This window comes from Onychostoma macrolepis, chromosome 06 (genome assembly GCF_012432095.1).
Source record: "Onychostoma macrolepis isolate SWU-2019 chromosome 06, ASM1243209v1, whole genome shotgun sequence".
Lineage (NCBI taxonomy): Eukaryota > Metazoa > Chordata > Actinopteri > Cypriniformes > Cyprinidae > Onychostoma > Onychostoma macrolepis.
Window position 1 is genome coordinate 19,565,577 of NC_081160.1, and position 15,392 is coordinate 19,580,968.

The window sequence follows — 15,392 nt, forward strand, 5'->3', positions numbered from 1 at the left end:
AAACTAAAATATGATCGCGACGTAGCCTACCACAAAAACTCTTTTAATTATCATCGATCAAAATACAAACATTTAGAGTCAATCAAAATGAATTTCTTCTTACTGGATCTAAGCAATAATAAGAAAAATAAGAGGAATATACGAATAAAATCACCCTGTTTACGCGTTTTTGTAGCTACGTATCTTTCGACTTTCATCTAAATGATTTCTGTGTAAACAAAAGGTTTTAGGCTAATGTTATAAACGAATGCCACGATAGCAAGCATTTATGAATGTTCATTTTACGATGATAAAATAAATCTTTATGCCACATTAGTAGGCTATTAAACTTCCATGGTTCATAGAATTAAAATTAATTATTGAAATTAATTTTTGAAAACGTAAACAAACATAATAACAGACTGAACTTTTGAAATAGTATGATTCGTGTGCCACGCAATGAGGCACGGTGTTTTATATAGTTATTTCTTGCACTCTTTATTATTTTCATTTCATCCGTCATTTAAGCCTAATAGATGTCATTGGAAAAACTGAATCTTGATTTTCGTATAACAATAGATCACATATTTTAGACATGAAAAGACACTTGTTGAGTGATTGGAAAAGAGGCTGATGCATTTGACAGGAGTTTTTATTAAACATTATGAAAACAAGATTCTGAACAACATTCCATTTCGAAACATTTTGGTTTGGACTTACTGACACGTAAGGACATTTATAATTTTGATAAATATATAGAAATTATAGGCTATGTACAGTTTTTTTTTTCTTCTTTTTTTTTTCCATTTTATTTATTTATTTTTTTACATAAGACAGCACACATGACAGCACATGTGGTTATGTAACCTCAAGCCGCTGTGCCTCAAATTAGACCAATAGACAGAGAGATTGCTTCATAAAGAACTGTATCATAATTCATAATTTAAACGAAATAAATTAATCAGTGTTAACAGTGGTTTTCAGGTGAGATATCAAGCATATACTGACCCAGGTAAAGGAGCATACCTGGAGACCTTATTTTAGGAGTCTGGCCGATAGATCTGTTAGGAAACTAAGCATACACAGGTTGGAAAGAATTTGAAAACTGACTTAAGACAATTTGCGTGCATTAGATAATCCACTTTGGCAACTTCTTCATTTAGCCTGAACAAGATGGGCTATATTTCAAGCTCAAATGCGCATGATTACTTATAGCAAAGTTTGCACACAAACCCTCTAGTACTGTTGAATTATATCCGCATTTAATCTCTTGACATAGTGTAATTCAGTATGGTCGGAAGCCTATTATCATCACAATGTTGTAATACAAAACAATAGGCAACTGCTTTATACAGAGTATGCTACAGTTTTATTATTTCATAAAAAGATAAAACAACCATTCTTGCCCTACGAACAACGGTTGTCATATATTTGAAGTTAGCAGTTTTATGTCGTTCATCATCCCGGTTATTAAGACAAACACACGTTCTTGAAGAGATGATCTTAGTTATTTTTGATATCCATATCTAACCGGTTTTCTACTTTGAAGTACAAAATTCACATAATCAGAGCTTCCGTTAATTGCTTTCGAATTTGGTGCATAGAATATTAGCAGCAATTAATGTCCTTGTGTTTATATGCACTTTAGATCGACTAACTATGTCCACCATAACAGCAATTCGATTAACACAGAGGAAAAGAAATGTTATATAAATCCCAATTCTTCGAATCTTAGTGCAGTAGGCTTTCTTTGAAATTGTACATATTCAATAGGATGAGAATATCTTTGTCATTTGCATGCTACTACATACAAACATCGTATTAAGACGTTTTAAATAACCAAGCAAAAAGGACTTTTTAAAAAGAAAGTTAAATTAACACACCATTTGACCTCTACATATGTACAAGTGGGAATAAATAACTCTGGCTCAGTTCGGTGTTGTTTTTTCTTTTTTCTTTTCTTTGTTCTTATTCTGTACTTTTAGACAATAGAAAAGAAATGCAATAACGGATTTCATGTGATTTCGCAGGTACGCATGAGTTCCTTCACATACACGGTTTGTGTCGAGCAGAAGAAACGAGAAAAAAAAAAAAAAAAAAAGAGAGAGAAGAGAAAGTGGTTAAGGGCCATGCTTTTCATCCAAGTGCTGTATGAGGAAGAGAGAGAAAGGACCTGGGCGTTTGGAGTACCATACATGTCCCGCATGCAGGATTGGTGGGGTAATGCAGACTTGAGCAATGCTTGAGGGCCCTCAAAGTTCATAAGTCCCCTCAACCTCAGTTCATGACTGAGAAAAATCAAGGATGTATTGCTATCTCCCTTTCTTGCTTATAAGTGTTTTAATATTAGCATTGTTCCTTACAAAGTCCCTTCACAGGCTGAAGTTTCGTTTCCAGTATGTTCTCATCGCCATTAAGACTCGTCAATCCGTTAAAACAAAAAAAAAAAAAGGAAAAAAAATTAAAAAACACAAGAAAGCGGCTGTATGTCTTTAAACTTGTCGGACTTTGCAATATAAGCATATATCTAAAAAAAGAAAAAGAAAAACAACAACAACAACAACAAAAAACAAAACAAAACAAACAAAAAAAACACGAATTTACAGAATCCAAAACTGATGGGTCTTTGGAGGTTATGCGTGATCCCATATTTAGAGCGGAGGTGTTATGAAGTAGAAGGGTCCGTGCAGTATCTGTGGAAGATAATCCTAACATTACACTAACCTTAAGACTTTCATGGTATACAGTAATATATGTACACAAATAATGAGTGAAGACTTTAAATATGTCGCTGTAATGTTAGACTACACTCTTAAAAATAAAGGTTCTTCAGTGTTTCCTTTCAGCACTTCAAGTTCAGCGAAGGACTTGACTTGTTTGTCAATAACCATTTTGGCGGTAAAAGTGAGTAGTTCTTTGGAAAAGAAAAAGTGCTGGATGTTACATCGATTCTCTAGATTTGCATATTGGGTTTTGGGTTCTTTAAAGCACCAGTACATAGATGTTTCTCTAGAGTCCTTAAAAATAAAATATGTATTTGTGGAACTTAAAAAGGACCTCCTATGGCATCAGACCTTTATTTTCAAGAGTGTATGTTCTAAAGTGGACACTGAGTATTTAAGATAAGAACTGCAAATAAAATTCACACTGAAAATCATAAAAATGAAGGTTTAAAAAACGAATACGTTGGTGCGGAAAAGGTCTTTAAGAAGAATCACTCTCACATGAAGAATTCCGTGGAAGTGGTTTTGCCGTGAGTGCCGTTGGACGGGTCCCGAGTGTTGCCGCCGCCTCCGTTAAAGGTTCGGCTCGCGAGCTTCTCGTACTTCTCCTTGTACAGGTCCCGCTCTTTGATCAGACGCGCCACGTCTTGCTTGAGTTGCTCCACCTGGCTCTGAAGCGTGCACTTTTCGCTCTCGAGCATGTGGCGCTGCTGCACGCGCTTGTAGCGGCACGACTGCGCATAGCCGCGGTTCTTCAGGGTTCGCCGTTTCTGCTTGAGACGGATCACCTCTTCTTTGCTGAAGCCTCTCAGTTGCCGGTTGAGCTCGCGCACCGTCATGCTCACCAGCTGCTCGTCCGAGAAGCGGTCCTCGAGGCGCGCGTGCGCGTGGTGGCCGTGGTGGTGATGGTGGTGGTGGTGCACCGGGTGGTGGTGCCCGTTCGTGGCCGTCGAGAGGTCTTCTCCGACGTATTGCTGACCGCGATATCCGTCGTAGGGCTGGTGGTGATGGTGGTGGTGGTTACCGATAAGCGCTTCCACCGCGTCCTCGGGCGTCAGGTTGAGGGCCTCTGGACTGATGTGATGCTGGTAGTTGGGAATCCAGTAGAGATCTTCCAGCTGCGGCTTGCCCGAGGAACCTTGGTTGTTGTTGTTGTTGTTGTTGCCACTGTTGTTGTTGTTGCTGACGCCATTTCCGAGGTTCTGCCCAGGCTGCGATCCGGGACTGGGGGCACAGAAACTGGGCGAGGAAGGCACCGAGGAGCAGGGTGTGCTGATTGGGGTGGAGGATAGCGAACCCGGGGGCAGGCGGTGGCAATAGCGGTCGGCCTCCGGAGGCTCCTTCTTGACTTCAAACTTCATGAGGTCAAAGTCGTTGACATATTCAATAGCCAGGGGGCTGTTGGGCAAATCTGCGCTCATGGCGAGATCGGTGGCCATGTCAGTCCATGCGACGACACCTACCCTAACAGCCAAAGCGACACGCGTAGGTTTCGCTGGGATTAAGATGAAAACGACTGAAGATGAGTGCCCAGGGCTTAATACATAAGCACGAGCTTCTATTTATAGAGCAGCGAGATATATGTATGCCCATGCATGTAAATGTGCTTATACACCTGCCAGTTTGCCTCTTGTTGACAACTTATCCCAGGTCAAATTCACGCGTTAATATCACTGGCCAGGGCGGCAGAAACTTGAGACTCGTGAATTCAAAACCACCAACCTGACTTGTCCTCGCTTCACCGCTTTAAAGCTGACATGTGGTTTCAGAGAAATCGTCCTTTGAGTAACAGAGATTTCAAATATCCTTCTTCACCTCCGTGTTTGAAGTTCCGTCTAACCGGAGGCAATAAAGTTTAAGCTTTCATGCGAAGAAAGCGAGAACTTTCCTCACATGTCGCAGAAGAGTCCTTCACACAACAAACGCGCGCCCGTCAAGTTCAGAAAACGTCAGACTTAACCTCGAAGTCCAAAGGAATGATGCTGCTGCTGCTTTTTACACAGGGACCGCAACAATGTGCGTGACAAATCTCAGTGTAACGTTAAGTTCCTCTGGTGGGACGCTCCGACGCAGCCCGACGAAGGATGCGGAATTCTGGCAACCAAATTCACCTCCCTCCGCTGTCACTTTTAAAGTTACATGGACTGCTGTCACCGTTGCTTTTCATTTACGGCTAGAGCTTATTTTTGCACCGTGGTCCACCGCTGAAACGCAGTATCACTGAAGCACTGAAAGAGGCAATGTACCACTTTATACACATGGCCCATCTGAGCGTCCCACCCAGAGAACGGAAAGGACCAATGGGAGGAGGCGTAGCAGTAGACATGCATATTCCTATAGCGACGCCTCTATGTGGCAGCTGAGCCGAACGCGCAGCAGCTGACAGGGGCTTAAACAGGTGTTCTTCCCGCCCCCTAGCGACGCCTCCCCGCACGTGGAAGGTGAGCGAGAGGAAAGGCAATAGCCAAGCTTGTCTTACTTAGAAAATGTTTATTTAGAACAGAGCAAACACTTCTTAAACGTTATATACAATGCAAAGGCTATAGGTATAACTTAAAAACACATTTATAAAACGAATTGTACGCGTAATTTTCATGACCAATTTAATTCTATGTTTGCTAGACAGCCTACGTGATTCTTTTTTTTTTTTTTTTTTTTTTTTTAATTATCATATAGTTGTATTGGCTTATGTTCCACTTCAAAACTAAAAGTCAGTCTTGTGAGAAATTGAAATAGGCCTACAATGAAAGCAAAATTAATAGGCCTACACATCGACAACTGAATTCACATTTAGAAAGGGAAATTATGACGCAATAACACAATGTTTGCACTTTTAACACTCTGCTAAGTTATTTCTCATTTAAAAATGTAAATGTGATTCAATAAACTCAAGTGCAACGACAATTCAGAGCAATAAACTAATTATGCATCACATTTCCTTTCACAACTATTTATTAACAATGAATTATTTGCTATTATTTAGCCTACTTATTAATTTATCAAAAGCGAGCCATCCTTTAGAATCCAGGAGATAGATGACAGGATAATTATTCTACAAGAACCCTACTGTGTTTGGACAGACCGTTTAAAGTTTAAATTGATTAGATAATTATGTATTAAACTGCATATTTCCTCAATGTGCCGTAACCCCATGAACAGCCATTCAGTGTATTGATCTGATAGGATAACACAAGCGCAACTTTCCTCCCTGCTTATGACCTATAGGCGGTGATGAACTCAATAACGCGTGATCCTGCAATAAAATCAATCCACATTTCCGCCGGATAGGGAAAAATGCGCAATTTGTGCGGGTGAGTTAATTATGATCTGCCTCGCCAGTGCCAGCCACGCTCCGGATTTCTTTCGCAATTAACCTCTAATTGCATCTCGACTCATCTGCGCGGATCGACAAATAATTAAGCCCCACGCAGCGCGCGCCTTCATCACCACAGCATATGTCTTAATCAGAGGAGCCAGTCTCGCGCTAAAGAAAGAACCCAAAGATGAGGGTCAGTCTAGCACCCTATGCGAGGCCGGATCCTTATTGCAGTGTAAGGACACCTAGGAATGTAGATCAATATAAAAATGTTTGAAATATTATTATAGTGCTTTGTTAAAATAAAAGAGAGAGAAAGACATAATGAGAGACACTTAAAAGAATAGTTCAACTAAAATGAAAATGTACTCACCCTCAGACCATCCGAGATGTAGATATGTTTTTCTTCATAGGATCAGATCTGAGGACTTTAGCATAACATCACTTGCTCGGCAATGGATTTTCTGCAGTGAATGGGTGCCGCCAGAATGAGGGTCAAAACAGCTGATACATGCAGGACTCCAGTCCATCAATTAATGTCTTGTGAAGCAAAAGCTGTGTTGCTCTTGGCTAAAATATGAGTTGTCTATCCATAATATTGCTTTCTCCAATGAAAAAGTTGTCTTATCTGAATCTGGAGAGAAATAAGCACAGATCAAGCACTGTTTATGGTTTATAAGCCAAAATAGTTCAGAACAACTATGTCTAATTTTGATGTGAGAGAACATCAGGGAATGGACTTTTCCCACTGGATTTCAAAGGATTATGGACTGTTATTTTGCAACAGTGTAAAGTTAAAATGCCTTAATCATTCATTTGTTTTTGTTTTTTACAAAAATGCATCTTTTCACTTAGTAAGACATTAATTGATGGACAGTCGTGTGGATTATTGTGATGCTTTTATGAACTCTTATTCTGACGGCACCCATTCACTGCAGATAATCCATTGGTGAGGAAGTGATATAATGCTAAATTTCTCTAAATCTGTTCCAATGAAGAAAAAACTCACCTACATTCTGGATGGCATGAGGGTGAGTGAATTTTCAGCAAATTTTCATTTTTGGGTGAACTATTCCCTTAATCACTGTTTGACAGGTCTTTACATCCATATGCGGTACTCAGTCTGTAATTGGCTCAGATACTTAATACTTACCAGTTTGTATTAATATGTATTTTCTAGGCTTCAGTATCAATTATCAAAATAAAATCTGCTGTATAACTTACTTCTTACTACATCTGAGACCTCTGCTAACTTTATGTAACATGCTAAGACTTTCTTTCCAGGTGCCAATGAGTGAAATATAGACACGCTTGAGGCTCAAATCTGCCAACGGAGGGGAAAAAAGAAAAGCCTAAGAGGACGGGACAAATCATATCAAGGTATTTGAAGTTGAAGGTGCGCTAAGTCATTATGGAGGTTTTATCAAATAAGCACGAGTGGACCTCAAAGTCCAAGCTAAGCAGTCCGCTTTGAAAATGCCACATTTAAGAAGATCTGCCATCGTCCATTCAGTGAGCGGAGGTGGGTGGGTGTGGATGTGGCCGAGGGCTTGAGACATAAATTTTGAAGTCAGGGCTTTCATTGTGCCTTTGCATATTGGGAGTTAGCTGCTGGTGCAGTTCTACCGATTTAAGCAAAATGGACATCAGCACGTCCAAGGAGAAAAAGAGTATGATAGTGTGAAAGAGAGAAGGGGGGTTTGGACTAGACATCTGTGGAAATGACTGAGACGGATTTGTCCGGTTAACCCCTCTTTAGCCAAAATAGTTGAGAGGTGCGAGGTGGAGTAAGGGGTTATCGGAAGAAGGTTTGGAAAGGAGGTTTTTGTGGGCCTCAAAATCTCACAAATGCCCGTTCAAAGACTCAGCAGTAATCGTTTGACTAAATTCAAACTAACAAGTATACAAAGTTCTATGAAGTTCTCAGCGAAAAAAGTGAGTTAGAAAGAGCAAGACGACAAAAAAGAGCACGTTAAAGAGAAATGGAAATGGGCACAGGAAGAGATTTTTAAAAACGTACTAAAACTCAGAGCTTTAAAAATGGCAGACGAAAAATAGCAAAAAAGATAAACAGCAATAAAGCACAAGCAGAAAGATTGGAAAAAGAGAGCAGGAGGAAAAAAGGACAGAGGACAGATATACTAATGACTAACTACTTGCAGTGGAAGTATGATCTTTATTGATGGGCTGGAGTCTTTGCTGAGCTGTAACAAGTTTGTCTTTTTTATGCCTAGGCGATCTATTGAGGTAGAGAAAAATTACACTTGACCTTTCATTCTTTCCTTTTCTCATTCAAGTGAGATTGTCCTCGAAAAAATGTGAATGTGTTTTCCTCCTTTCTCTCTCGCTCTCTTCCTTCGTTCTCTTTCACATGCGCTTTTACTAAAAATTGAAATATTGATCTTAATTAGAGTTTGCAGAGCTCAGCAGCTCGCGTTGAGCTTTGAGACAAGCGGCAGCAGACATCTGTCTAAGGCACTTACATCCTCGCCGTCAGAGCGAGAGAACAAGAGGGAAGGAGAGGGTGAGAGAAAGAAAGAGTGATTGCTCCATGAATTTCTCTTTCTCTTCCCATGCAGATAACAGTGACCATAGTTAAAGAGCATCATGAATACGGATATATGCATCACACCTCACATCTTTTTCCACCTTTCTGTACAAATCAAAGGTTATGACTTTACTGTACTAACTGAAGTTCTATAGTAATTAATTTAGGGGTTGTTTGATTTGACATTAAACACTGAATGTTAAATAAAAAGAAAATTACTTAAAAAAAAAAAATACTGAATGAAGGATGAAGAACAAGATCTTTCTGCATGATGTTGCATCTGAATGAAAAAAAAAAAAAATCACATCAATTTATTTTGGCAACTTTAATGGATGTTATATGGGGAAAAAGACAGTTCTATGTCCTTTGTTTTATTAAAATAAATATAAAAATGTGGTAACGGTGAAGCACAATGGAAGTAAATAAGGCAAGTTTTGTAGAATTTTAAAACTAGAGATGTGAAGCCTATAATAATAAAAAAAAAAACAGCCTTTAACTCTAAACTTATGTATTATTTGAGTTGTAAAGTTGTTTAAATTGTAATTTTAATGGTATTTTCTGATTTGATGCTTTACATTCATGCAACAAAGTTGTAAAACTGAACTTTACACATCAAAGTTTAGTAAGTGATTAATAAAAGTGAATAAGGCAATTTTTTTGGAGGATTTAAAAGCAGAATTATGAAGCATAACATTTTAAAAAAGCATTTAGACCTACTCGTGTTAAATTGTATATACTATTTGAGTAGTAATGTTGTACAAAATGTAATTTTAATGGTTATTATAGGTTTTTAAGCATTATGTTTTGGCAGAAAAGTTGTAAAACTGAACATAACTTTACACCGCAAACGTTAGTAAGTGATTTCGTCAAACTGAAATCATGTTAATTTTGTTAAACATATTTTTTTATGTTTTGTGGCTATATATTTGAAACTGTATTTTAACATTAAAGTTGCCAAAATCATTTTATGTGAAGTTTTTCATTCACAGACTTATATCTGACAAAACAAAATAAATTTTGTGGTAAACAAAATTATGCAGAATATTCTTCAGTTAACTCTTGTGTTAAAACTTATGCATCATTTCACCTTTAAAGTTGTAAAAATGGTCATTTAAATGCTTATTTTATGGTTTTAGGCATTACATTTAGGCAACAAAGTTGCAAAACTGGATATAACTTTACACAACAAACATTACTATGTGATTTTGTCAAAATAAAACCATGGCAACATGCATATTGTTCATCTTGTGGCTATAGAATTGAATGCATTTTAATGTTTAAGGATTGGCCCTACTTCCAATACAATCACCTTACTTTTGTTCAATAAAAGGAGGGTCAAATCAAAATTATTTATATTTTTAATGAATTATTATTATTATTATTTTGATTACCAACATTATGTCACAAGTCGGTTGAGCTTAACTACGAACTCCGCCGGCATTCCTTTAAAATAAAAAGAAAATCTGAAAGCAAGAGCCGCAATGCAAAAAAGACAAATAAGCTAAGAGGGGTTAGGTGATGTATGACAACTTTAGTTGATTTTACAACACCCATATCAACATGCATTCTTATGAAGTATTCCTTCCTGCATGAACGATTAAACAGAAGAGAAAGATAGACAGAGAAGTCAGATGAGGGAGTGTTTTCCTTCCCTCCATCCCTCTATGTCATCGTAAACGTGGCTCGCATCATGGGCACAGCCTTTATCTCGTTAACACGGCGGCAGGCTTGTCAGTGCCAGCGAGTGTGTGCTGTTCCGCAGCGAGACCCTTGCCACGGTGTATTAATGCCCCCTGTCGTTGCTGCCGACGACGGTTAACCAGGTTTCCCGTTGCGACCGGCAGTCGTTTGTCACAGAGCACGGAGCACAAGGCCTTGGTTCAGCGGAGCATTAATAGTCTGAATATCAGCAGTCTCCGCACAGTGAGGGGCGTTCAAGGGATTACAACTCCCATCATCCTCTCTGTACCACTGTTTAACACTCAACATACTAATTACATTACCCGGTGGAGAAGAGGGAGAGGAGGAGGAGGAACGAACGGATCCTCAATCAAATGCACGTTTTAGGAAAAGACAGGGAGAAGAAAAGGAAAATGACATTGTCAGAAATTAGTTGTGATGGATTTGGTCAGACAGCAGTTAGAGAGGAAAAAGTGAGAGGAGAAGAAAAATGAGTTTTGAGGAGTGTGAGGGAGACGTAACGTTTTCTTTTCTCCCCCGTTTCCTATAGATTCCTTAAGACTCAATTACAGTGACCGACATGCAGCCATGAGCGATGCTCTTCACATCCACCTGCCTCATAACACGTGTAGTGAAATGCCGATACTTTTCACATTAAAGGATGCTATTCGGAAATCAACTTGGGAGTGAGGTTATATGGTTTAATAACTGAAAAATTGGTTAAATATGGTTAAAGAACTGAAAAATTTTATCTTCCATATATGCAAACATGCTCAGAAGCAAAGACAAAGTCGTGCAAATCACAAAGCAATTTTATTTAGTCATTTCCACTTTTTGAAAATACATTTTCACAAGCTTGCATTTGAAATAATACAATTTCTTTGCATAACAAACCACTACAGAAATGGCATTTTAAAAATCCCTGAGAATTACATATACATATACATTTGGAAACTAACTCTAAGAACTCACTGTGAACGTCTGCATTTTTTCAGAATAGTACTTGATTATAATGCATAAATTCAGTTCTGTAACAGTGAACGTTTATGAACATATTCCGAGAAATGTTTAATCAAGTCTTAGAATTGCATTTCGAAAGTTCTGAAACCAAACATGTGACTTCACACTAAAAAGTAGCTGTGAATGTCTCAAGTAAAGACGTCTTTCTAAACCATTTTGTAACAGGAGTAAAAGTAAAAATCAAGTTAAAATGTTTCAAATTTTATTACCGAATAAAACACCCACCATCAGCCCTCCTTTGGCAAGCCTTCTGCCTGTGTTGTAGATAAGAATCGTGGCTTGATATGTAGTGGCTTTCCTGTAATAGAGAGAAGAAAGAAAAGGGAAAAATTCCACAAGGAAACAATAGTTTTTTCTTGTTTTTGAGAAAGTGAATTATGATTTGGTTACACAGCAGTAACTCAAGCCAAAAGTGAAAGTAGAGGAAACTTTGATTTGTAAAAACAAGACAGACAGACAAGAAATAAATAGAACCTGCTATATAATGACAGGAGTATCGCTCTGTTTTTACTGATAGAGGAGTGATACAGGAGTGTGTGATTGTCTCAGGGTGAGTGATAGCACAGAGACGGAGGGAGAAAGAGAAGATGCAGGCAGTGATGCATAGAGTCTGGGCTAATTTATGCAAAGCAGAGAAGTTTGTCTTGACGGCCATAATCTTTACAGTGAGAGTTAAACTGTCATTAGTAACAATTAACTGCTCTTGGTGTGAATGTGGTTGAACCAGGAGAAGGCAACAGTATAACCTCACCAGGGTTGGGAATAAAAAGAAAAGAAAAGAAAAGAAAAGAAAAGAAAAGAAAAGAAAAGAAAAGAAAAGAAAAGAAAAGAAAAGAAAAGAAAAGAAAAGAAAAGAAAAGAAAAAGAAAAAGAAAATCTTAAAGCAAGAGCCGCAATGCAAAAAATATATATAATATTGAAAATATGTTTTAAATTGCAATTCCTGTTAGGAAGCAAAATTGAAAAAAAAAATGAAATTTAAATAACAAATAAAAAATAATAGTAACTAAAAATGAATAATATATTTTTTAAAAATGAATGACGAAAAAAAAAAATTAATGAAAATTAAATAAATGATTAAATCAATCAATCAATAAATCCTTGAACAGCTGTAGGACCCTACATGTATAGACATTTTTGTTTGTTTGTTTGTTTATTACTCTTTTGTTGAAATCTGAAATTATCTCATAATATGACAACGTATTTCTGAGGATAATAAATGCAGTAAAGATTGCTTTCCAAACATTATCAATTGTTTCTTCCGCAAAATAACAAAAAAAAAAAAAAACTAATAGAAATGTTAAGGAATCCAAATTGAATCAGAATTGCCAAATTCGCTAAACTTCATGCTATAATGAGGTAAATTTGAGAGCAGCACTTTTTCAGTCTGTATGCAGCAGATGATTTCAGGCAATAGGATGAGAAAGTGACATGTGAAAAGCCATGGTGGTCTGGTGGGCACCTGTGCTAATCTGAGACACAGGGCTTGCCATCAATGATCCCAAAGGGGAACTGAGCTGGAACTTGGCATGAGAGAAACAGGAAGTTGGCAGAGGGATGTGTGTGTATGTATAACAAGCATAAATTTGTATAAATATGCAGACATGATACTTGCCATCACTCATGAAAGCTTTAGAAATAGAAGGAAACCTTACATGCATGAACATGATCTAAAACGAATCAGAAACACAGAGGTATACATTTTTAAATATTTGCGTATTGAGAAGAGAATGAGTGTATGCCATGCTTCAGTATGACCATACGAGTGTGAAAAGCCACCGTTAGGATGTAAAGTCAGAGGTTAATGACAGCAGTTTCTGTTCTGCAGTAACTAATTTAAGAAAGGAAGTATGAAAGCATGAGAAAGGAGAAGACTGAACAGTTGAAAAGCGTTCAGATGAATACTAAAAAGTTAGAACCAGATTCTCAGAACCTTTAAGAGAAGTTGATCATTTCTTGCTGAAAAAATGTCATGTGTGAGGGAAGTATATCAGGTTTGTCTTATTGAGTGTGGAGAGAGAAAGACACTGATCCATAGGGTGCGGCTGGCTTGTGTGTGTGTGTGTGTGTGTGAGGATACAGGGGCCCCTCTCCACTAATCCTCTATCAGTGAGACAGACATGCCAGCTTCAGCTGTGCCTGTCCATAACAACAAACCTAAATATTAGTAACCCCTCAGTAAGTATTATATACCTCATGTAGCCCCTCTCTTAGATAATATCAACCCCCTCGATATTATTAACCCCATCACTACGTATTAAGTAGCCCAACTTCGTACTCCATAAATATTTATTACCTCCTTACTGTTTATATATATATAGTGACCCCAAAAAATATTTGGATGCTTAAGCCACACTTAACAAGCCTATTTTAAATTTATATGAATATAGTATTGCAATGCATTAGATGCAAAACAAATGGCATCTGCAAACAAATTTCACAAGACCTTTTCTTAGAGCCAAGTTTATTTTTCTGAGGAATATTTTTCTAATAACTCCAATTTTTGTTATGCATATTAAGTAATTTCCTTAATTTTTACACAGGCATCCTGGCAGAGTAACATCAGGTGTAGTTGTCATCACATTAACTATAGACATTTTATCTTAATTTTTAATAACAATCATTTATGCTAACAAATGTCTTTTTGTGAAATGTTTTGTTAGCTTTCTTTAAAGTACCACCTGGTTTTATATTTAACTAGTGCAATAACATTTATTCATTAAGTGTAGCTTTAGTGTTCGTATACTTTGGCCAATGTATCGACTGTGTGTTCTAATTATTATTTTATACTAGGGGTGTCAACGTTAACGCGTTAACGCATGCGATTAATCTAAAAATTTTAACGCGTTAAAATTTTTTTTTACGCAAATTAACTGTTTGATAAGGTTTGACCCCAACTTCTTCCTGTCATCGCAGCGCGGAAGGTTATCTATCATTGTGTGATGAGGGTACAGCGAACCAGTGTTGCCAGGGTAACGGCACAAGTGGGCTATTTTGAAAATACAGTCGCGGGAAAAATTACAGAGCCGTGGGTTGCGGTTTTTTGGGCTACTTTTAATGTACGGCGGCCGTCCAAAGTGTATATAGACAAATAAAAATTTCAATAGATCCTTTTACTAATGTGTATTATACTTGGAATGTATACCTGGCACCTTAAGACCGGAGAGGCGGTTGTAACATCATAAACAACGTGAGAAATAAACATGACAACAGCCACTATAGATTATATAAGATAATAAACACACGATTACGATAGGATATTTGTATGTGATTTTCACAGTCCATGACTGTGATTAACGCAATTAAATTTTTTAATCGATTGACAGCACTATTTTAAACTGAATCTGTTAAATCTGAAGTCCTGTAGACATGTAAGTACACACCTTTGGCCTGTGGGCCTGCTGTAGGAGGGACCTTTGGGGTATCAGGGTTCTCTGACATGTCAGGAGAGCTGGACAAGGAGATGAAGGAAGGCAGCTTCTCAGGACCCGAGCAGGACGGGCCCTCATCTGCCTGTATGGACTCTGTAGATTGTGTCTGAACTTCCTCTGAACTGAAAAGGCAAAACACCAAATAATGTAAGATTTTTATTAAGATTAAAAAAATTGTATTTTCAAAGGAATTTATAAATAATCAGCATGCTTATGGGAAACTGACATGGTTACTCAGGTCGCCTCCCTATAATAATATTATTCAAATAATAATAATTTTTTTTCAACAGTACAGAAAGGAGAAAAAAAAAAGAAAGATCTGACCTCTTTAAAATGTCTCTAGTACGAGCTTTCTTGGCCGGTCCAAGGCTTGCGTTAGAGCCGGAGCGTTTCAAGCTCTGTCTGTGGTGCAGTTTGCATTTGGATCCACGTGGACACACGCCGGTACTGGAGAAGTCTGGACACACCAGCGTGTGTTTCTTCTTACACTGTGAAGAGAGCAGAACATTCTTAATGCTTTATTTCTTCATATTCCGATTGACAATGGATGTTTTATGGGTTGGTTATGAACTGTCAGGTTAAAAGGAAATAGAGATTTCATGTGTGCCACACTCTGTAGGAGCGCACTGAAGTTAGCAAAAGTGTTTGCGTGTGATCACACATCACTAGGTGCATGTATCTGATATGTGAGAGAA

General features: G+C 37.8%; 2 protein-coding genes and 1 long non-coding RNA gene across 3 annotated transcripts in view; 1 reads left to right on the plus strand and 2 right to left on the minus strand.

Moving 5' to 3' along the window:
- Positions 1-613: 613 nt before the first annotated feature.
- On the minus strand, positions 614-5,186 carry mafaa (MAF bZIP transcription factor Aa). The gene is made up of 2 exons (XM_058777852.1): positions 3,204-5,186; positions 614-2,672 (listed from the first exon to the last, which is right to left on the minus strand). The coding sequence occupies exons 1-2, from the start codon at positions 4,139-4,141 to the stop codon at positions 2,645-2,647; spliced, it is 966 nt and encodes a 321-aa protein (XP_058633835.1). The 5' UTR covers positions 4,142-5,186; the 3' UTR covers positions 614-2,644.
- A 757-nt stretch (positions 5,187-5,943) lies between these two features.
- LOC131541868 (uncharacterized) lies at positions 5,944-10,873 on the plus strand. The gene is made up of 3 exons (XR_009271607.1): positions 5,944-6,253; positions 7,303-7,398; positions 10,797-10,873. It is a non-coding gene; the product is annotated as an uncharacterized LOC131541868 (long non-coding RNA).
- A 180-nt stretch (positions 10,874-11,053) lies between these two features.
- zc3h3 (zinc finger CCCH-type containing 3) overlaps positions 11,054-15,392 on the minus strand; it is an 81,655-nt gene continuing 77,316 nt past the window's right edge. Inside the window, exons 10-12 of the mRNA XM_058778511.1 lie at positions 15,022-15,185; positions 14,650-14,819; positions 11,054-11,564 (exon numbers count right to left, since the gene is read on the minus strand). Coding sequence (XP_058634494.1) covers positions 11,494-11,564; positions 14,650-14,819; positions 15,022-15,185 — 405 coding nt within the window. The 3' untranslated portion in view covers positions 11,054-11,493. The remainder of the gene's footprint in view (positions 11,565-14,649; positions 14,820-15,021; positions 15,186-15,392) is intronic.

What these genes read in the sequence shown, in the direction of transcription:
- mafaa (XM_058777852.1), bottom strand. Translation starts at nt 4,141, where the DNA reads ATGGCCACCGATCTCGCCATGAGCGCAGATTTGCCCAACAGCCCCCTG. An exon ending in ACTTCCACGGAATTCTTCAT is followed by an intron (nt 2,673 to 3,203) that starts GTGAGAGTGATT and finishes TATCTTCCACAG; the next exon opens with ATACTGCACGGACCCTTCTA.